Consider the following 23353-nt stretch of genomic DNA (forward strand, 5'->3'; position numbering starts at 1 on the left):
TGCATCCTCTTTGCAAAAATAGTACCACTTAAGCAGCAGAGCTATAAAGTAATGAATACATTAACCTCCCTCCCTGTAGACCAGGAAGTGCGAATGGATCCTGAACTATGAGGACAGCAGGATGGGGGAGCAGGGGAGGACTTTGTGAATTACTATAGCAAATAAAATATTCCACACATAGACTTCTAATGTATGTTTTATTGCATTATGAAAATAATACATTTGGCAAAGTAATCTAGGCTCCAAGTTGAAATAAAAACTCCCAAAAGTGTACTGACTTTTTAAATGTGAAATATTAGATGTATTCTAACATCCTAGCATTCATAGTAGGCCGATAACCCAGTAAACCTAATAATTGCATATGAAATGACAAGGTGACTTTGCATTCATCCATTTTAATAGCACAAATCTCGAAAGAACTGAACTTCATTTGATCAAAACCAATGCATTGAAGAAATTCCTGTTCAGACGACAATTTGAAACGCTACCCCACTTTTTATTTCCTTTGCTTCTACAAGTTGCATTTTCATCCTTACCACAAGATACATTTCTCATAATCACACATTGTAGCGGTTTTAGATGCTGCCCAACCATCTTTACAGGTAAACTAGTATATTATTTTAAAAATTGCTGATTTTGCCCTGGCCGATTCCTCAGCGGCAGAGCCTCAGCCCATAGATGGAAGTGTCGCAGGTGGATCCAGCCAAGGGCATGGACCGCGACTGCAGGCTCAATCCTCTACCCTGCTGGGGGCACGTGCAAGAGGCACCAAATCAATGTCTCTCTCACATTGATTTTACTCTCTCCCCCTCCCACTCACTCTAAAAAAATGTTAAAAATATCCTGTGAGGATTAACAACGAAGTTGACTTTACAAATGTAAAAATGCATAAATACATGCCTATCTACACCAGCAAAGCGAAATAATCTTGAGCCTCAATGTTTTCACAGGTCACACCTTCTGGCCACAATTTCATGGATGACTTTCCATGCTAAAGCATTATGGCCTACTACCACTGCTCAGCACACTGTTGACAGATATAGTTAATAAATCCTAACTGGATTAAGTTTATCTAATAATTAACACTTTCCCACTAATTTCTCCCCTGCTATTTAGAACTGAAAAGCTACATTTTAAAAAATGTAGCAGGATAATGTTTTATTTTAAAGGGAAAAGTGCTACAGATGTATTACCTGTATATTTTCACATTTTTGACCAGCAAGAATTTCAAATTCTTTTTGCATGCTGGCCAAAAAGGAAATTTTAATCATTGAAATTAAAATTAATCATTACAATTCTTTAGATCTTTTCATCTGACTTTGCTGGTGGTATGTTAAGAAAATGTGCCTAAAATTAGTCTTTAAAAAAAGTCACACCTGACCCTGGCCGGGTCCCTCATTGGTTAGAGCATTAGCACATGGACTGGAGGGTGACAGGTTCAATTCCTGGTCAAGGGCACATAACTCGGCTGCAGGCTCAATCCCTGGCCCTGGCCGGGGCACATGGGGGAGGCAACCAACCCATGTCTCTCTCTCACATCTATGTTTCTTTCTCACTCTCTCCTTTTCCCCTTCTCTAAAAATTAAATTAAATTAAAAAATCAATGGAAAAATATCAGTTGAGGATTTAAAAAAAATTCACATCTAAATCAGTTATGAGTAGAACTGACATTTTCACGAAGCAAAGTCTAAGTGCACCTATGCACACCTGTGGAAATTTACTTCCAAATGGGCACCAGTATCTTAAATCAGCGGAACAAGGTTCCTCAGTTTAACTACAGAGGTAGTCCTTCTATCCTAAAGATATTCATGAGCATTCTACAATTTTCTGTATAAAAAGCAACAAGTGTGATCTATGATCAACATATGAAACATAAATATGAAATTAAGCTGTAGATCAAAATGCAGATCTCTCATAGAGTTAAGTGACATTTTGGTACATTCACCACTGTTGTACTTTATTTAATAAAGATATACATTTGGCCTTGCAAAAATAACAATCGCAAGTTTACAAATAAACCACAGACCTCAAAGTCATGATTGCTAAAACTTCAACCTAAAGCAACAAAGTAAATCTATTTGTTTACAAATGGTCCATGGCACAATTAAAATAAAAATATCAAAAGGTCACAGGGTCCTAAAGAACAGGTTCATTGACAATAATTTCATAAATATGCTAAAGAAAATTTCAAGATTTCTTAACATGTTTACAATCTGTTCTCCTTGGCAAAATACCCCTCAACAAAATAAGGTTAATAGGTCACTAAAAAAAAATATTGCATTTAAAATTTGCTTCATTTTGACATTTTTGCAACATTAAAAAAAGTGTGTGTGATTTTTCTCCAGTACAGTAAATCAGTATTGTTCTTATTTCGACTACCACATATTCATAGATATATCTAGCCGCTGTGAACCGAAGTCAAGCCAGTCAGTAGTATGTTACCCTACAAACATAAACGAAGCTAAATCGTCCTGGTATTTTTAGTCATAGCAATTTAAGTAGTCAAAATGCAAAATTGTAGTTGCCATCCAAATCACCCAAAAGCATTATGATACAGTGTCAGAAATTATTTGCATCAGTTTTATAAGTTCATCTGTTTACTTCAGGTATCTGAAACTAAAAGAGATTTTATTTTTGATAAAAATGTACTCAAATATTTCATAACATTAGTATTTATTGCTTTATATGAATACTGTATTGAAAGCCCAAGCATTCAGTTTACACACAGAAATTTACAGTTATATACCGCGTCACAAAGGCAGTGAACACATTACATCCTACAAAATCTACTTTACAGAAATTTAAAAATTCTAAATATCAAAAGGTACAGCCAAAGAAACAGGTATAAATTTGGCAGCCAGTAATTTGACAGGAAAATTGCATCTTACATGACATTAGATATGTGAATTTGAAAATATTGAGTTTACAGTAATTATTGTGCTTTCTGTTGATCTGAAAAATATAACACTGGCTGTTGAAGAAGCATGTTCAAAAATATTTAATTCACTTCAAAATGTCATACAAATTATGGTGATTTCTATGCACCCCTAAAGCTTCAGTCATTTAGCTCCAGTACATTACTAAAGTAATATATTAATTCTTCCAGTACAGTGGTGTTTCACATCATTGACATATTATACTCTAGAATAATTTAGAAAGAAATGTGTAATATTCACAATGTTCAGAAAAGCAAGCAAAAAGTTAAGGAAACTGCTCAGTTCTGAGACGTTCTCATGTCAGCTTTATAAGCATTCATTCTACAAAATAGTAAGCTCATGTTTGAACACAATTTCCAAGATAAAGCACATTTTCTCATAAATAATGAAGTCGTTTCAGGCACCTCAGAGGTATACAAAAGAATTTGTTTGAACAGATCTCTTGGAATGTGTTTAACCTGGTATTTCAACAGACTCTAGATTTCCAGGGTTTCACAAGGGCCAAATTTTATTTGAGTTACTTAGAAGAGAAAGAAACTGTCTTCTCAAAGAGTGAACTCAGTCATGACCAATAGAAAAAGTATCCACTGTATTTATTCATCTCTTATAGAAACAGAAAAATATAACATTTCCCCCCTTAGAATAATATATATGTGTATATATATGTATATATATATATATGTATGCATATATGACTTAAAGTTCCATTGTACAGTCAAACAATAAAATCTGGAAATCAGCATGAAACCCTAAAATTCACGTTAAAATGTTGAAACTATGACCAAAATATGAAAACTGCTAGAGCTGTCAGAAAAAGACAAGACAAAAAGCTTTTTTGTGTATGTATAAACTAAATAATCTCCAAAAGGTTTTCAAAATTATAATTACTTTCCAGTTAAAAAACTTTAATTCTAAAAAAAAAAAATCTATACACACAAACCACTGATTTGACCAAACCAAAACAGTCAGCGGTAAGCAGGACCTATGGAACCAATATTCATAGTTCTTACATGTACAACTCTTTCAGGATTTATCCCACAAAATACTTTATATTACAACCTGCTTCTCTTGTAAAACTAAAGGTCCACTTTATTACATAAAAGTTTTATACAGTGTAAAACCAGAACTGTATGTAAAATACTGTCTCTAATTAGTCTTGTTCCATTGGTTCCTCTGTGACCTCTGTGGCTGCATCATCGTTTTCCATGGATGATTCTGAGAGAACCTCTCCAGTCTCATTAGAGGTGGGTTCTGCCAATTCCTCTGTTTCATGGCAATCAGAGCCACCACTGCCAGGGCCTGTGTTCTCACTACCTTCAGAATGGAAATCTTTCCCGGCTTGAGTCAGACCAGATTCCTCCATCTGAGTATTTTCCTCAGAAGTCTCTTCACTCACAGTTAAGGCATCAGATTCTTTTTCTTGATGTTTTCTTTCAGGGATCATTTCTCTTGATGTCATAAAAGACTCTAAAAATAAGCAAATGTTGTAGTTAAATTTTATTTTCAAAATACCTCCAATTTCATGAACTGTGATATTCTACAGCTCAAAATCATATTCCCTGAAACTGAGCAGCAACTGTATAAATGTGGGAGAAAAGCCCAGCAGCATTATGTTACGTTCTTTATTTGAGGATCTCCTTACTCCACCCTTTTACAGATGGTTTCTAAATACCTTCTTCCTCCTCCTCTTCCTCCTCCTCTTCCTCCTCTTCTGTACAGTGTTGCCTGGAACAACCACTTTCTTTGTCTTTATCCTGACATGAAGATGATGCATCTGTTTCTTCTACCAGAACGGAAGAGATTTCACTGGAAGACGTCTGACTGGCTGTCTCCCTGACTTCACTTTCTCTGTCAAACCGCAGTCTTTTTACCTCATGCCCCTCAGCGTCCACAGCATCTTCACCTGGATGTTTATTTTTCATTGGGCTCACTGAGGAGCTTTCTGATCCAGGTGTCGGAGAATGACTGTAAATGGTTTTTTTAAGTGTCGTTAATAAAATTATTTTCTTAATCCTCTACATTCTCATTTTAAAAATCTAATTATTTTTTAAAATTGTATTTCAGTGTCAAAGTTAAATTATACCACCTGGGCCAAGAGAACACGAGAAAATTTTCAAGGGAACCTAAACTGTTTAATGAATATTTACCATTTGGAACTAGTCAACAAGTTATATGACCTTTTTGGTTCAATTCTCCAGTAAGTTAAATGCTCTCCTATAATAAAACTACAAGTCTTCCATATGGGCATGCTCTTTAAATCCTCTCACTCATTCAGTCTTCTTTCCCTTAAATGATGCAGAAAATTTGATGAGATATACATGTTTCATTTTATGATCTATATATTATTATTCACAAAATTTCAACTCATTTACAAATATATTTTCTAGTAACTTTCAAAAAAAAATTAAAATACATCATGACCACCTTATTTTGGTAAGACCCCATTATAAGGAGGACCTCCCCAAATTAGCAGTTTTGGTCTTTTCTATGCCCATCTTCAGTATGTGCTGAAGCTCCTATCACATTAAAACCTGTCCTATACCTCAAAACCTTAGTAAATTATAGATAGTAAACAATGAGTGCTGAAAATCACCAATGCTAACATTTTATAAACAGTTTTTGTTTTTAAATATAAATCTCAAACACACCTGTGACTTTTGTCCTCAGTTTGCTGTAAGTTTGACTCTTTGTCATCTGTGCTCTCAGGCAAGCCATTGGTTGTCATGGGGACTGACATAGAAACCTTTGGTCGATTAAGTGGCCTAGGTGTTCCTGGCCCATTGATATTAGCCCTGTGGTAAGACAAGTGAACATCATTTTCCCATTTTGCTAAAAGTCATCCCTTTCAAGGTCATTCTGACTTTCAGATCCACATTAACTAATTCTGTTTAGTATATTTTATTATCCTCTTAATCCTAATTCTTAAAAAAGAATATCGAGCCTGCTACTCAAAACTAAAATATGAAAACTCTTTCTTTGGATATTAAAAATCAAGAGTCTTACCTTTCAGTATAAGTTGGTGAATTTCCAGGAAACATAACACCATTCATTCGATTTAAACTATTAGAATTGTTTTTCCTATGGGACAAAACAAACACTGTTATGGATGGTTTTATGTATTAGTTTTGACAGGAATCAAGAATTTTCATCTTTTGTAAGATATCACTGTTGCAAAACCAAACAATAAGACCTCTGTGAGAAATAACAATCATGGGATTATCTTAATAACATGTATATTCTTGAAAAAATTATGAAAAGAAATTCAGTTTTTGTCTATTAAATCAGAGATTTTTTTAACCTTAACATGTTAAATGCCCAGTCACTGGTGACTGACACTATACTTTCTTTCCAGAAGACCAAACAGGCTGGCACTTAACGTGTTAAACCAACTTTTCTAATGGGAGGCAACGTCCTCCTCACAACCCCTCTACTCCACACTGCATCCCAGAAGACATTGGACAGTGTCTGAAGACTTTTTTTGGGGAAAAGGGGATACTAGTGACAGCCAGGGAGTAGAGGCCAGGGGCACTGCTAAACTTCCTGTAATTTCCAAGATATCCACTCATTAACAAAACATTAATAGTGCCAAGGACTGTACCCTTAACCGATATCTTAATTTGCTATATAAATCTGGAGAACTGGAAACAGTTTTCCATCATGAAGAGGAATGTAATCAAGTAGCCAAATATCTAAAGATGCCCTGGAAAGGTATCTAGGATAAGATCCCAGGGCCCTGAGTGCCATGACAATACATAAATCCAACAATGTGAAGATTATGGTAAATCACAAATCTCCTTAATCCAAACCCCTTTATTGCAAAAACACACAGGTAATATTATTGGTAATATTCAATTTTGGAAACTGGGTGATAGATTCACAGGTATTTATAAATGTAATTATGTTTCATTACATATAAAATAAATGCAATTTTTTAAGACTAACATATTAGAAATAGAAAAGTCTCTCTACTTACTCTGAAGAAGGATGTACACAGCTAACCACCATCACATTCTGCAAGCAAACATTGGTGATTTAACATGAGGAAAAGTACTACAGTGTAAGTTTAATCATTTGTTTTTAATTTCTCAAATTCATCCTGGTAGGTTAAGTTTCTATTTATTCTGATTTTACTAACAAAAATTTTAAAATAAAACTTACAAACAAAAGACCAAAATCTAATATCCTACTAATGCATTTATTTTTTTTACTCTACTTTAGTTACTTTGGAGCCCTAACATTATATATTTCATGTAATAAAGTAGAACCACCCTCTCCTTATTGTAGTTAGAATCACCCCCAAGATACTTAGACATGGAAGTTTTAGGCCAAGTATAAATGAATTTCCTTATAAGCAGTACTAATCAAACCTGATGTGTAGTATCATATACCACAAGAGATTAAAAACATTAATCTGGTAAGGCCTTATGATCTACTGTAAATGACTAAGTAACAGTTTTGGATTCCAGCTCCCAGGGTAAATAAACTGAATTTGAATTATAATCTTAAAATGAACACTGGACTAGGATCAATCACCAAGTGAGGGGATTAGCCACCCACTGGTCCCATCTTGGTTTCCAGGGCTCCTTCACCTTCTTTACCTAAGTCAACTTCCTCAAACACCTTGCTGTCTTTGCTCATCATGCTCTTCCCTCAGTCCGAAATGCCCTTTCCTTATTACTAATATCACCTCACTCACAGAAAACCTAATGTTTTCTTCATTCTTCAAGCTGACCTTTACCTTTCTCAACATCTAATTTAATGCTTTGTATCAGTGATTTTCCAGAGTTGTGTACATCTCAATTCCAGAACTGAAATAAATGAATTCCATGGATTAACACGTTTGCAAAACACTCTAATAAAGTTAAAATATCAATTATAGAACTTCATAGAACATTTCATATATTGATGTATACTATGAATATCCAGGAGAGAATCCTAAGTTGCTTTCCTAAACTTAATTGATATAAGCTCTCCTCTGCCCCTCTATTAAATCTCTCCGAAACTCTGACCACAATTCAGACAACAATTTGGGAAAAACTTCAAGTAGGTTGAGAAACTTATTTCAAGAAAAGATGACTACAACAACTCTTACTCAATGCGTTTTTTTTTAAATCTATTATGTTACAGTTTAATATAATTTCAATTAACAAAATATATACCTTCTCTACTCCTCTGAGAAATTTGTCTGTTCCTGTATAATTTCTCCTTGGATCTGTTAGCAATTCACATAGCCGCTGAATAGTAAAAGGGATACTGTAAAAGAATATAATTTTGTAGTTTGAGGTCCATTAATTATTAAGAAAATTAGAAACATTATCAGTTTCACTTTTTAAAGCTTTTATCCATGTGTTAAGCTACAAAAGAAAATGCTACAATAGGGGAATGAATGAGTCATTTAAAAATAGGCAAGACAACAGGCACACCTATCATTTTATTTACAAGAAAACAATTTTCCCTTCCTTGCCTTAAAAAGCAATACAGAATATCCAAAATTAACAGAAAGTTTAAAAACTGAAAATAACAAATTTGTTTCAACTCAAAATTTTTTCCTCAATCATTCTTTTGCACACAAAGATTTCTTTAAAGTCTTCAAATAAACTATTTTGTTATCAGATAGAATAAAACAAATAACTCCAAAGGAAAAGTACTAGAGGTATGGTTCTGTTATAATTATAACTAGAGGCCCGTTGCATGAATTCGTGCACAGTGGGGTCCCTTGGCCTGGCAGGCAATCGGGGCTGGCTAGCTGGGGGGAGGGACTGCGGGAGGTTGGCGGGCCACGGGAGGTTGGTTGTGGGAGTGCAACTGACCACCAGGGGGCAGCTCCTGTGTTAAGCATCTGTCCCCTGGTGGTCAGTGTGCATTCTAGCTACTGGTCGGCTGTCTGGTCATAACAGTCACTTAGGCTTTGATATATATATAGGTACATCTTAAGTGTACTACATGATAGCAATATACCTGAACCTTAGTCCCTCTTCTAGATCACTACTCTCCAAACCTTAAACACACCACCACAACCTGTTACTTCCTCAGTAAATATCTCATAGTGACACTGTAATTAAAAGTTTATATATTAACCAAAAATAAACAAAAAAACACCCTGTGTTAAGAATTTTAAAATCCTTGCCCTGCCCGGTTTGGCTCAGTGGATAGAGCGTCAGCCTGTGGTCTAAAGGGTCCCAGGTTCAATTCCAGTCAAGGGCATGTATCTTGGTTGCGGGCACATCCCCAGTGGGGAGTGTGCAGGAGGCAGCTGATCGATGTCTCTCTCATCGATGTTTCTAACTCTCTATCCCTCTCCCTTCCTCTCTGTAAAAAAAATCAATAAAAGGACATTTTTTTTTAAAAAGTTTTTTTAAAATCCTTAACTGGCAAATACTTACACAGATAATGTCTTTCCATCAAGTAAATTTCTTTCACACATCAAAAGCTAATACTTTCTCTTAAATTAAAATGAGCTTTAAAAAATGAGTATATTTAAGCTTCCCATTTAACACATTTACACTAAATGTTTGGCTAATTTTCTCTAGGAAGGTTAAGTAAAACTGCAGCCAATTATGAACTATTTATGTTTGGGTGATTATCATTACCGCTTTCAGGAGGAAGATGTAAATTACGTTGCATAGCAATGTCGGCAAAATTCATTTTCATTCACAGACACTTTCAGAAGCCTTTAAAGTCATTTTGTCAAATGCCCAAGAGATGGCACTAAATGTCAAACACTTCCTTCCTCACTTGAACAGGATTATATATTATTTACTTGTAAATAACAGAATCCATTGGATATTTTAACATTGTAATTTTGAACACTGCACTAAAAGGTGTCTTTACATACAGTTAATATTTTCAGAGAACCAAGATGGCGGCATAAGGTATAGACCTGTGCCTGCTGCCTCCCACAACAACATTGAAACTATCAACTATAAGACAAACAGCTATCATTCAGAACCATGGGAAAGCTGGCCCAGTGGAAGTTCTACAACTGGAAGGAAAGAAAGAAGCGCACTGAGACTGAGTAGGCTGTGCAGAGGTGCCCAGAACAGAGGTACGGGGGCACACGCCAGGCGGGCTGCAACTGGATGCGTGGTTTTTTTTCAATCGGAAGGGGTTACAGACTCTCAAATCCACTGAGCTTGTTTGGGGCGGGACTCTGGGGTCCCAGACCCCTATGGGGAGAGGCGGGATGGCTTTGCAGTGGGTCAGAGAGCGAGGGAGGCTTGCTTGCTGGCACTTGGGGATGCGGAGACGCGGAGGGAGTCGCAGAGAGGCGAGGAGTCGCAGAGACGCCATTGCCCTTTGCTCCACCTTGGTGATTCCCTGAGATCCCGCCCTACTCAATTTACATCCCCAGCCAAGCTGTGCCAGTGGCACAAAAGGAACCGCCTGCGCTTTTGCAGCCTAATCCAACAAACTGCAGATTTCAACTCCTCGCATCCATAAGGGACACACTCAAGAAACAGAATCAGGTTCGGAGGAAGCCGGAGCTGGACCCGGCTGGGCCAGTGACATGGAACCGCTGTACCAGCAAACGCACAAGCAGGTCCACCAGATCCAGTCTCACATGAGACGCCGGGAGGCAGCAGACAAGCAGTCTGGGCACTTAGTAGAAAACAAAATCCAAGCAAGCATACCAGATATTCAGCCAGCAAGAACGCCTGGAGATTTTGTCCAGCAAGGAGCCGCCCAACAAAAGACAGAATGCCAGACTTCGTGTTGACCAGTTAAAGTATGATGTCCAGCACCTGCACACTGCTCTCAGAAACTTCCAGCATCGGCGATACGCAAGGGAGCAGCAGGAGAGACAGCGAGAGGAGCTTCTGTCTCGCACCTTTATCCCCAACGTGGGATGCGGCGCCCCCTGCGAGGCTGCGACGGCCCCTGCGAGGCTCTGATGGCCCCTGCGAGGCTGTGTGAGGCTGCGACGGCCCCTGGGAAGCCGGTGGAACCGCGCGAGCCACCCAGACGCTTCGTCAACTGCCCGCGAACCAGCTCGCAGCCCACGCACAACTATCACCCGAAGGGCGAGAGGAGCGAGAGCAGCTGTAGTGTTGCTTTCTCCTCACTTTTGGTAGCGAAATCCTTATTTTAAACATAAGAGGACACATTATTTTAAAAAGCCGTTACGTGTCTCTGTACCCTTTCTGAGTAGAGCGTGAACAAGTCGTGAGAGACCTTTCCGAGCACAGGGAGACGTCGTGGATGGAAATAGCTACATTTTCCATGTGTATGACCTTTGACCCGGCAACAAAAAGCGTACACCTATGGATGAGGACAGTGGGGGGTAGGGGCAGAGGGTGGGGTGGGAACTGGGTGGAAAAAGGGGGGACAACTGTAATAATCTGAAAAACAAAGATTCATTTAAAAAAATATATTGTCAAATAAATAGGAGGGCCTATTATACGCTAGAAAAACTTACTGGCCAAGCAGATAGACATGTAAATAGTTATAATAATAAAAGGTAATAATATTAAGTACACACAGTGCAATGAGGATAGAAAAAAATGCATGCCAGGGAAGTAAGCATGAACGTGGGAACATTTAATTTGAGGTAGGTCTTTGAAAGGAGGCATAAGAATAAACCAGATAAATCAAAATGAATGCTTGGTACAACTATAAGAAAGGTTTGGTTTCTGTTACTCTCCCATTACACATAGCACACAAAATAGCTTATATTTTATCTCCTGAAAATATTAAGGCTTTCCCCAATAAAATTCACTAAATTAAGATACATGTACCCCAAAAAAAGGAACAAGAAAGGACACAACTCACTTTCAATGAAAAACATGAACCAGAATCCCTAAATTTGGGTAATGGGGGAAAGATGTTCATTAGAAAAGGCATACTATAAAATAACTTAGTAGAAAAATATTTTGGGTTATTTCAAAAATAATGCATTCAGTTTACTCTGTAATATATTACCTTTATTTTGCCCACACTGTAACATGGAATTTTTTATAATATTTAAGGAACTGAAAAAAACACATACGTTTAAAAAGGCCATGACTAGCCAGCATTTTTAAAATAAGAATGCCTACAAAATCTAACACACACACACACACACACACACTGGCTAGGTGACTGGGGGACCTTGCCTAAGTTGAATTTACTTGTCTTAAATCATGATGTTCTTATATTAGGAAAACAGGGATTCTGAAAGCACACTTCTTACATGATATACATAAATCACTTAATAGTACCTGAAATATTTTATGAAGCGTTCAATAAATCTTAGTTCCTATTATCATCCTGGTCCCACCTACTATTTAACGGAGAATGCAGGAAGACACAAATGCTCCAAAAACCAACTATAGAGGCACAAAACCAAAGATATATCTGTTTTAAAAAAATATTCCTTTTAATTCCAAGGAAATAAGGTTACACATTTTACATTAGTTATATATCTTAGTATGACTGCAATCTGTCCCTGTTTACTGAAAAACTGTAAATGAAAAATTATAAGAGAGGGTTTCGTGTGCCAGCAAAAGTTACTGGCATGCCATGTTTGACACGCGTGCCAGGGGTTCCCCACTCCTGTCCTAGGGCAATGGAAACCAAGGAGAAAATAAACAAATGGGCTGACATCAAAATAAAAAGCTTCTGCACAACAAAAGAAACCATCAACAAAACAAGAAAGCCCACTGCATGGGAGAAGATATTTGCCAATGTTATCTCCAATAAGGGTTTAATTTCCAACATTTACAGGGAACTCATACAACTTAAAAGGAAGATAAACAACCCAATCAAATAATGGGCAACAGACCTAAACAGATACATTTCAAAAGAGGACATAAGGAAGGCCAAGAGACATATGAAAACATGCTCAAAGTCACTAATCATCCGATCCCTGCCTGGTTTGGCTCAGTAAAGAGAGCCTCAGCGTGTGAACTGAAGGGTCCCTGGTTCGATTCCAGTCAAAGGCACATGCCCAGGTTGTGGGTTCGATGTCCAGTGGGGGGCATGCGGGAGGCAGCCGATCAATGATTCTCTCTCCTCATTGATGTTTCTATCTCTCTCTCCCTCTCCCTTCCTCTGAAATAAAAAAATATATTTTTAAAAAAAGAAATGCAAATCAAAACAACGATGCAGTACCATCTCAAACCTGTCAGAATGGCTATCATCACCAAACGACAAGTGCTGGAGAGGATGTGGAGAAAAAGGAACCCTCGTGCACTGCTGGTGGGAATGCAGACTGGTGCAGTCACAGTGGAGAACAGTATGGAGTTTCCTCAAAAACCTAAAAATGGAACTCCCATTTGACCCAGTGATCCTACTTCTAGGAATACATCCCAAGAAACTAGAAACACCAATCAGAAAGGATATATGCACTTCTATATTCATAGCAGCACAATTTACCATAGCTAAGATCTGGAAACAGCCTAAGTGCCCATCAGCAGATGAGTGGATTAAAAAACTGTGGTACATCTACACAATAGAATACTACACTGAGGTAAAAAAGAAGGAATTCTTGCCACTTGCAACAGCATTATGCTAAGCGAAATAAGCCAGTCAGAGAAAGATAAATATCACATGATCTCACTCATTTATGGAATATAATGAACAACATAAACTGCTGAACAAAAACAGATCCAGAGACAGAGAAGCATTGATCAAATGCTCAAAACTCAGAGGGAAGGTAGGGGAGGGTGGGGGTAAAGGGAAGAGATCAACCAAAATACTTGTATGCATGCATACAAGCATAACCAATGGACACAGACACCAGGAGTGTGAGGGCATGGGGGGGGGGGGGGGGGAATAGTTGGTGGGATAAGGACACATAAGTAATACCTTAATCAATAAAGAAAAAAAGTGAAAAAAATGGCAGCAAATACATATCAACAATTGAATATAAAAATAAAAATGAACAAGAAATCTAATGAACAAAATAAACTGAATAAAATAGAATCAGAGATATGGATGAATGGAACAGACCAACAAATCTCAGAGGGAAGGGGGAAGGCAGGAACAGGAAGAAATTAACCATAGATCTTACCTATGGACATACATAGTAGGGTGGTCAAGGCCTGGTGCGGGACAGGAATGGGTAAAGAGGGGCAATGGGGGACATCTCTAATATTCTCCACAATGAAAATTAAACACAAAATAAAATCAATAAAAATATTTAAAAAATAAATATGAATTTGACTTGAAGTTACAAGATAAACAAATTCAGATAATTAACTACCTCATCTCTATGTGTATAAGCAACTTTCTTCACAAAAAAGATAAATACAGCCCAGCGGGTGTGACTCAATGGTTAAGCTTGACCCAGGAACCAATAGGTCATGGTGTGATTCCCTGTTAGGACACATGTCTGGGTTTCAGGCTTGATCCCAGTAAGAGGGTATGCAGGAAGCAGCTGATAGATTATGTTTCTCTCTCATAGATATTTTTATATCTCTATCCCTCTCCAGTCCTCCCTCTCTCCAATCAATAAAAACATAATAAAAAAAAAGATAAATAAAAAATATAACAAAGAGGCCAGTAGAGTAAAAGACTAAAGAGATAATCAGAATCAACATCATTAAAATGTCCATACTACCCAAAGCAATCTATAAATTCAACGCACTTCCCATTAAAATACCAACGGCATACTTCAGAGATCTAGACCGAACTCTCCAAAAATTCATCTGGAGTAAAAAAAGACCCCGAATAGCTGCAGCAATCCTGAAAAAGACCAAAGTAGGTGGGATCTCAATACCAGATATCAAGTTGTATTACAAAGCCACTGTTCTCAAAACTGCCTGGTACTGGCACAAGAATAGGCATATAGATCAATGGAATAGAATAGAGAGCCCAGAAATCGGCCCGAACCAATATGCTCAATTAATATTTGACAAAGGAGGCAAGAACATACAATGGAGCCAAGATAGTCTCTTCAACAAATGGTGTTGGGAAAATTGGACAGATATATGCAAGAAAATGAAACTAGACCACCAACTTACACCATACACAAAAATAAACTCAAAATGGATAAAGGACTTAAATGTACGACAGGAAACCATAAAAATTCTAGAAGAATCCAAAGGCAACAAAATCTCAGACATATGCCGAAGCAATTTCTTCACTGATACAGCTCCTAGGGCACTTGAAACTAAAGAGAAAATGAACAAATGGGACTACATCAAAATAAAAAGCTTCTGCACAGCAAAAGAAACCATCAACAAAACAACAAGAAAACCCACTGTGTGGGAAAACATATTTGCCAATGTCATATCTGATAAGGGCCTAATCTCCAAAATTTATAGGGAACTCATACAACTTAACAAAAGGAAGATAAACAATCCAATCAAAAAATGGGCAAAGGACCTAAATAGACACCTTTCAAAAGAGGACATTCAGAAAGCCAAGAGACATATGAAACCATGCTCAAAGTCACTAATCATCCGAGAGATGCAAATCAAAACAACAATGAGGTACCAGACTGGCTATCATCAACAAATCAACAAAGGACAAGTGCTGGAGAGGATGTGGAGAAAAAGGAACACTTGTGCACTGCTGGTGGGAATGCAGACTGGTGCAGCCACTATGGAAGACAGTATGGAGTTTCCTTAAAAAACTGAAAATAGAACTCCCATTTGACCCTGTGATCCCACTTCTAGGAATATATCCCAAGAAACCAGAAACACCAATCAGAAAGGATGTATGCACCCCTATGTTCATAGCAGCACAATTCACCATAGCTAAGATCTGGAAACAGCCTAAGTGCCCATCAGTAGATGAATGGATTAGAAAACTGTGGTACATCTGCACAATGGAATACTATGCTGCTGTAAAAAGGAAGGAACTCTTACCATTTGCAACGTCATGGATGGAACTGGAGAGCATTATGCTAAGTGAAATAAGCCAGTCAATGAAGGAAAAATACCACATGATCTCACTCATTCATGGGTAATAGAGACCATTATAAACTTTTGAACAATAATAGATACAGAGGCAGAGCTGCCTCAAACAGATTGTCAAAGTGCAGCGGGAAGTAGGTAGGGGGGTAAGAGATCAACCAAAGGACTTGTATGCATGCATATAAGCATAACCAATGGACATAAGACACTGGGGGATAGGGGAGGCTAGGGGACTGTCTAGGGCGGGGGGATAAAATGGACACATATGTAATACCCTTTGTAATACTTTAAGCAATAAATAAAAAATAAAAAAAATAAATAATTTAAAAAAAAGACTAAAGAGATAATCATTAAACCAGACATCTTATTTAAGAAAAAAGCTACAATAGCCAATTCACTTTTGTTTTGTGCTTTAGTTAACACTATTTAAGTGGAAACTAACTTAAATATCACAATTTTTAAAGGCTGAATGGGTTCAGTTTTGTTGCCTCTGAAGTCCCACAAAAGACAGAAATGCCACTCGTTTTCTGCAGTATTATCTTTACTTAAAGTGCAAGCATATCACACTCGCGGTGCGCCAACCGCGAGTTTGACATGCTTGACATCAATAGGTTCTTTCTATATTCAGACTTTAACATGTGGATAAAATATACACATACATCAATATTCATATACATATACTAGAGGCCTGGTGCATGAATTCGTGCACAGGTGGGGTCTGGCTGGCCCACACCGATCAGGGTCAATCAGGCCAGCCAGCCGGCCCCACCCCCTGGTTGAACTTCAGTCAAACTCCCGGTGGAGGGGACAATTTGCATATTACCCTTTTATTATACAGGAGGATTTTGTATCTTAAACCAAACTGCAGAAATTCAGATTTTAATCAAGTGAATCATCTTTTACAGAGCCTACTGTAGTAGGAATTTTATTTGCATCAAATAAAGTCATCAAGAAAAAATTCATTAGATTTCTGCTAGTTCCTACCTTTCAATTAAAAAAAAAAAATTATTAGAGAGAGCATCACCTCAGACCATATTACCACGAGACAACACTGGTTTGTTTGTTTTCGGAGGGGGGGGGGGGTAGAGTAAGGAAAGAAGGTTACTAAATTATTCTGATTAGCAATTACTTATGCTAATAGAATGCAAGGGAGTGAAGAAAAAGTAAATAAACACATTTTAACTACTAGAGTAAATATGTTCAACCAGCAATGACATAAATACATTTAAAAGTGCAAAAACTCTATTTTCCAAACTGACCAAGCAGCAGAAAATCCAGTAAGCACTAATAGGTTAGGGAAGTAAGAGAACAAAGTAACAAAGAAGGCTAGAATAATCTTAAACTGTAAAGCAAACAAAAATAAAATATGAAGTATGTGTTTTATATCTACAAACCAGACCTAAGAGTATAAAAATCTCACATATGACGTTTAAAAGATGTGTAAGAGGTTCTGAAGTGCAGAAACTTATAAGAAATGTCTGTGTTTGTGTGCACACATAAAACAATGTGAAAGTTTTCAGGACTAAGCAAAATCTGATTAATCATGTATATTAAAATAACTTTAGAGAAGACATTCAAAAGTTGGAAAGACTATCATGCCAGAAGATGATAAGCACCTCTCAGTTATGACTATGCCTGCCTTAGAAATTATGTAACAAACGTTTTTAGGTATCAGGTGGTTCTGTACTTTTTCCAGACCCCTCTTGGGGGTCTCATTATAATAGCCACATTATATTTTAGTCAACTACCCAAAATAAGTAAAACTTCCTGCTTTTTATTCACTAGAGACCAGGTGCACGAATTCATGCACAGGTGGGGTCCAGCTAGTCCACCCCAATGGGGGCTGCAGGGGATTGGCAGCTGGCCCCGCCCCTGATCGGGTTTGGGGGGCTGATCAGGCTGGTTGGCTGCTGCAGTGCACATCATAGCCACCGGTCGTTCTGCCATTCTGGTGACTGGGCTTTTATATATATACTAGAGGCCCAGTGCACAAAAATTTGTGCACTCGGGGGTGGGGAGGTCCCTCAGCCCGGCCTGTGCCCTCTCACAGTCTGGGACCCCTCAGGGGATGACCACCTGCTGGTTTAGGCCTGCTCCCTGGGTGATTGGGCCTAAGCTGGCAGTCAGACATCCCTCTGGCAGCCCGGGAGCCCTCGGGGGATGTCCACTTGCCAGCAGGGAGCAGGCCTAAGGTGCAGTCAGAAATCCTTAGCGCTGCTGAGGAGGCAGGAGAGGCTCCCACCACCACCACTGTACTGGCAGCCATCAGCCTGGCTTGTGGCTGAGCAGAGCTCCCCCATGTGGGAGCGCACTGACCACCAGAGGGCAGCTCCTGCATTGAGCGTCTGCCCCCTGGTGGTCAGTGTGTGTCATAGTGACCAGTCATTCCCAGTCTTTTTGCTGTTAGGGTCAGTTTGCATATTACCCTTTTACTATATAAGATAGAGGCCTGGTGCATGGGTGGGGGCTGGCTGGTTTGCCCTGAAGGGTGTCCCGGATCAGGGTGGGGGTCCCGCTGGGGTGCCTAGCCAGCCTGGGTGAGAGGCTGATGTCTGTTTTCAGGCTGCCTGCACCCCTTTTAGGGTGGGGGTCCCCACTGGGGTGCCTGGCCAGCCTGGATGAGGGGCTGATGGCTATTTTCAGGCTGGCCACACCCCCTTTAGGGTGGGGGTCCCCACTGGGGTGCCTGGCCAGTCTGGATGAGGGGCTGAGGGTTTTCAGGCTGGCCAAGCCCACCAGCGACTGAAGCTCCCAGACTCTCCTTTTTTTTCTTTTTTTTTCTTTTATTCTAGGATTTATTTACCTGCTATAATTGAAACTTTGTTGCCGCTCCAGCTCTGAGGCCATGGCCTGCTGAAAGCAGGTATCTGGGGTTTGTTTAGCATCTATAATTGCAACTTTGTTGCTTAGAGTGGAGCTCAGAGCAGGGCCGCGGCAGGCGGGGAACCTTGGCTTCCTCCATCACTGGAGCAAGCAAGCCTCCTGCTCACTTCAGCTGTGTGGCTGCTGGCCGCCATCTTTGTTGGTGGTTAATTTGCATATCTCGCTGATTAGCCAATGGGAAGGGTAGCGAAATTATGGTTAATTACCATGTTTGTCTATTATTAGATAGGATGAGACATGACAAAACTTAGATCATGCTAGTTATAGAAATGACCCAGAGTGGTATTTTTTGTCAGTGAAGACAAAGGCAGCCCTAAGACTGCCTTCCATCTACCTGCCCTTCCCTTTGGGAGAAAATTCAGCCTTAACTCAGATCCCATCCCCAACTGTCAACAAGACAATGTCCATATTGAGACTTCTTAAGAATGAGCCCTCCTAGTGCAGTGAGGCCACACTATTGGACCAAAAGGTTCATCAATGAATCTTTGGAATTGATTTATGACCAAATAAAGGAACTGTAAATGTAAAAGGGGTTCTATGGAATATAACCTAAAAGGGTGATCTGATCATCAATTCATCACTGGGCAGGTCATGGCTGGTAGTCAGGCCCCAGGCATAAAACTTCTTTACCCAACAATTTATCTTTGCCTTAAACAAGCCCTGACCACTGTTTCTCTGCATGTGAGAACACCTTTTGAAATGTCTCTTGACAGACCCCTTCTTCTGGAGAGCAAATGATTTATGCTGCAATTCAATCCCCAACTTGCTTTTTCTCACCTTCTCTAATCTCCCTTACTCCCCTCAATTTCAAATGCATGAAAGAAACTGTAAAACTGTCATCTGCATTGGAGATCTTGCTTTCCAACATGTGTCATCAGTTTGGCTCAAATAAACTCTTACCAAAAAAAAAACAAACTTAATACTGTACATATTTTAAATATTTGTAAGCTGAAAATCAGTAACTATATATCACAGAACTAAATCTAATGGATAGTCAGACAACCAGATGCATCAAAACTTAAAGAAAAATCTAAAGAGCAAGCCTTTAAAATAGTATTAAGTGCATACCCATTAAATCCAGTGACAATTTTCAGTATTCTTTCCTTCATTTCATCAAAGGGAATATATTCAACATTAGGGTTGGGTGGACCTCTTGGTTCAGGAGCTGAAGTTCTGAAATCATCCATCACTTTCTCCAGTTTGAAAGTAAAATAGCCTTTAAATTGGGACCACTGAATCCTGCAAGAAAAAAAATTTTAAAAATTTAATACCATGTAGCTTTACAATTCTTGAACACAAAGCACAAATACAAAATTTACTGTAACTAATGCCACCAAAATGAAGATCTAATAAGTAGAAGTAAGAATGTCTTTGTTCAGCAGTATGCACCATGCCTGATCAATCTGGATCATAAGCTCCGAACTGGTTCCATCCATTGCTCACAACTCTTGACCCAAATGAAATCTAATCTCTGATAAAAAAATTTTTTTAAATGAACTACCTCTGGCTGAACGCCAATTATGTGCTACACCCTATTCTTAGCATTTATAACACTATTTTGTTTACATTCTCTGCCACATAGCAAATCTAACCAGGAAGGTTTAACTGTCCCATTTAAAATACATTATTAGATATTGGCCCAAGTTCATATTTATAATGTTAAGTGTATGAGTCAAAATGAAGCCATACCCTAAGCTATAATCCTATATAATAAAATCCTAGATGGCATTATGCCCTCGCGCGAAGTCACCACAAGATGGCCGCCCTCATGTTGTCACAGGTGGCTGCCACAAGATGGCCGGCAGGGAAGGGCAGTTGGGCGATCAGACTGGCAGGGGAGGGCAGTTGGGGGGGACCAGGCCTGTAGGGGAGAGCAGTTAGGGGCGACCAGGCTGGCAGGGTAGAACAGTTGGGGGGGACCAGGCCTGTAGGGGAGGGCAGTTAAGAGCAACCAGGCCTGCAGGGGAGGGCAGTTGGGGGCGATCAGGCCAGCAGGGGAGCGGTTAGGGGGTGATTAGGCTGGCAGGCAGAAGCAGTTCCAGCAATCAGACATCCCCTAAGGGGTCCCATATTGGAGAGAGTGCAGACTGGGCTGAGGCACACCCCCAATGCTCGTGCACACATTTCATGCACCAGGCCTCTAGTGCTCATATAATCTAGTAAAGAATCCCACCTCACCCCCATTTGTTAACGTAACAAAATGTCTCTGTTGATTTTGGGGCTATTGATGCAAAAATAGCAATGGGTAAAAATGATGACACTTCACCACAAATCAAGGCAGCAGTACCAAACTGTACTATTAGTAGTCATCATCATCTTCACTACAATAATTTCACAGTAAAACAAACAAAAGTAAACCTGTTTCACTGAAATAATCAGACAAGAAGTGATGAGGCCTAGGTAAAACGAACTGTGGGGCGCTTTAAAAACCCTACGAAAGCCCTAGCCACTTTTGCTCAGTGGATAGAGCATTGGCCTGCGGACTGAAGGGTCCCGGGTTCGATTCCAGTGAAGGGCACATGCCTAGGTTGCTGGCTCAATCCCCAGTAGGGGGTGTGCAGGAGGCAGCCAATCAATGATTCTCTCTCATCACTGATGTTTCTATCTCTTTCTCCCTCTCCCTTAATCTCTGAAATCAATATAAATATATATTTTTCAAAAAACCCTATGATGTTAAATTATCAGTCAGGAATTAAGTAGCTCAACTGTAATAAATTATGAACACACTGTATTTTAAGTTTCAAATATCTAGTACAATTACTCTAAATTAGATCCAAGAGATGCAATTTGAATTACACCATGGAAAAACACACCTTTATAAAATGGAAAAGATATATAGCTTTTTGTTGCAACACAACTATTTAATAAAAACAAAAAAAATGCTTTCCTGACAATTATATAATTTGAGTACAAAAACAAGTCTTGAGCAAATCAACTGAAAATTTGATGACAAAAATAATTTTCTCAGAAATGTACTTATTTATTGGGTGAGTAGAAACCAGAAAAGAACAACAAAAAAACCTTATTTTCAACATGAAAATAAATTTATTCTAAACAGTCAGGTGCTCAAGAAACATTTTCAACTTTAGAATCAATTCCTCCACATAAAAAAATTCCCCTCCAAAATACATACTCAGATTTTTGCTGTTGTTGTTAATCCTCACCTGAGGCTATTTTTCCATTGATTTTTTTTAGAGAGAGTGGAAGGGAGGGGGAGAGACAAGACAGAGAGAAACCCCCCATGTAGCCAGGATAGAGCCTGCAATCTGGTATATGAGAAAACACAGGTCTATTCAATAAGATTACTACAAAATTTATTAGAGTTTAAAAATAAAAGATATGTGTATGTTTTCCTTTTCTGGTTATAGCAACCGTAGTCATTGTAAAAAAGTAGAATTTACAAATAGAAACATAATAAAAATGGTCCATAACCTGCCTAGCAATCAGGTACATCTTCATGTATTTTTCACTAACCTTTATTCTATTCTTTTTACTTCTTAAATTTGGCACCCTAGTTTAATATTCCTTAGTTCCTCCACCTTATGCATGGGATAGTCTCTAAAGACTTTTAATTTGCATCACATATGGTTGCACCATTACTGAACAGCTACCATTAAAAAAAAAAAAATAAAAATCTAGGGCCGAAACCGGTTTGGCTCAGTGGATAGAGCGTCGGCCTGCAGACTGGAAGGTCCCAGGTTCGATTCCGGTCAAGGGCATGTACCTGGGTTGCGGGCACATCCCCAGTAGGAGATGTGCAGGAGGCAGCTGAATTGATGTTTCTCTCTCATCGATGTTTCTAACTCTCTATCTCTCTCCCTTCCTCTCTGTAAAAAATCAATAAAATATATCTAAAAAAAAAAAAAAATCTAGGGAGTGACAGCCCCCTTGGTCTCTGCCCTGTAAGTTACAACTTGAATAGCCATAATTTAACAAAAGATTCCCTGCTCAACACACAAACATTTCTGAGATCCGTGCATTGAAACATCCAAAGATGGGAGAGTGGGAGGGCCCAAGGGAGGAGGGAAGAGAAAAAGCTGAAATGACGCCTTGGAAACAGCCAGCAGCCCAAAGCTGGAACTCAGATCTCACTTTCCAGTCTTAGGAGAAGGAGGAATCAGGTTGCTGTCAGCCGGGAGGAGTAGGAAGATACAGTGAGCAGAGAGATCAGTGAGTGTTTCCAGAGGAGTGTTCTGTAGGCCCTGTGCTGAACCCAGTGACCTGGGCAGAGAGAGCACAGAAGTGCCACTCTGGATGTCTGGTAACCACCATCTCCAGACAGAAAAACAAAGCACAGAGCCTGGCAGCCTCCCCTTGCCCTCTCAGAGCTAGTGAGTGAGTGTATGTGTGTGTGGAGTTTGGGGGTGGGGGGTGAGACAGAAGAAGCTGTAGCCGTGTCAGGTTGCAGAGCACATTATCTGCAAACCTGAGAACTAAAGCCACAGAAACATTTTCCCCCTGAGAGACAGGTGGGGATAATCCCAGGGTGGAGATACAAAGGTGAGGCTGCTGAGGTCTGCCAGTCATCATCATGGGAGAATAAAGCCACAAAGGCAGTAGGCAGTGTGGGATTTCACTTTCCCTACAGGGGCGGTGCCCTGAGACCCAGGAAGCCTGGTCACAGAAGAGATGCCCACCTTCCCACATAATACAGAGCATTTTCCTCCACCCCTACCACCCCCACAAAATTTGAGA

At 39.2% G+C, this 23353-nt stretch overlaps 1 protein-coding gene across 4 annotated transcripts in view; it reads right to left on the minus strand.

The window, feature by feature from the left end:
* Window positions 1-2656: 2656 nt before the first annotated feature.
* Window positions 2657-23353, minus strand: part of PPP4R2 (protein phosphatase 4 regulatory subunit 2) — a 67276-nt gene continuing 46579 nt past the window's right edge. For 3 of the 4 annotated variants that reach the window (XM_059662948.1, XM_059662945.1, XM_059662949.1), the window contains exons 3-9: window positions 19727-19897; window positions 8096-8189; window positions 6910-6947; window positions 5940-6014; window positions 5585-5728; window positions 4609-4901; window positions 2657-4403 (exon numbers count right to left, since the gene is read on the minus strand). In XM_059662948.1, coding sequence (XP_059518931.1) covers window positions 4087-4403; window positions 4609-4901; window positions 5585-5728; window positions 5940-6014; window positions 6910-6947; window positions 8096-8189; window positions 19727-19897 — 1132 coding nt within the window. In that variant the 3' untranslated portion in view covers window positions 2657-4086. The remainder of the gene's footprint in view (window positions 4404-4608; window positions 4902-5584; window positions 5729-5939; window positions 6015-6909; window positions 6948-8095; window positions 8190-19726; window positions 19898-23353) is intronic. The other variant, XM_059662946.1, reaches the window with a different exon arrangement.

The sequence above is a fragment of the Myotis daubentonii genome, chromosome 14, assembly GCF_963259705.1.
Source record: "Myotis daubentonii chromosome 14, mMyoDau2.1, whole genome shotgun sequence".
NCBI classification, from domain to species: domain Eukaryota; kingdom Metazoa; phylum Chordata; class Mammalia; order Chiroptera; family Vespertilionidae; genus Myotis; species Myotis daubentonii.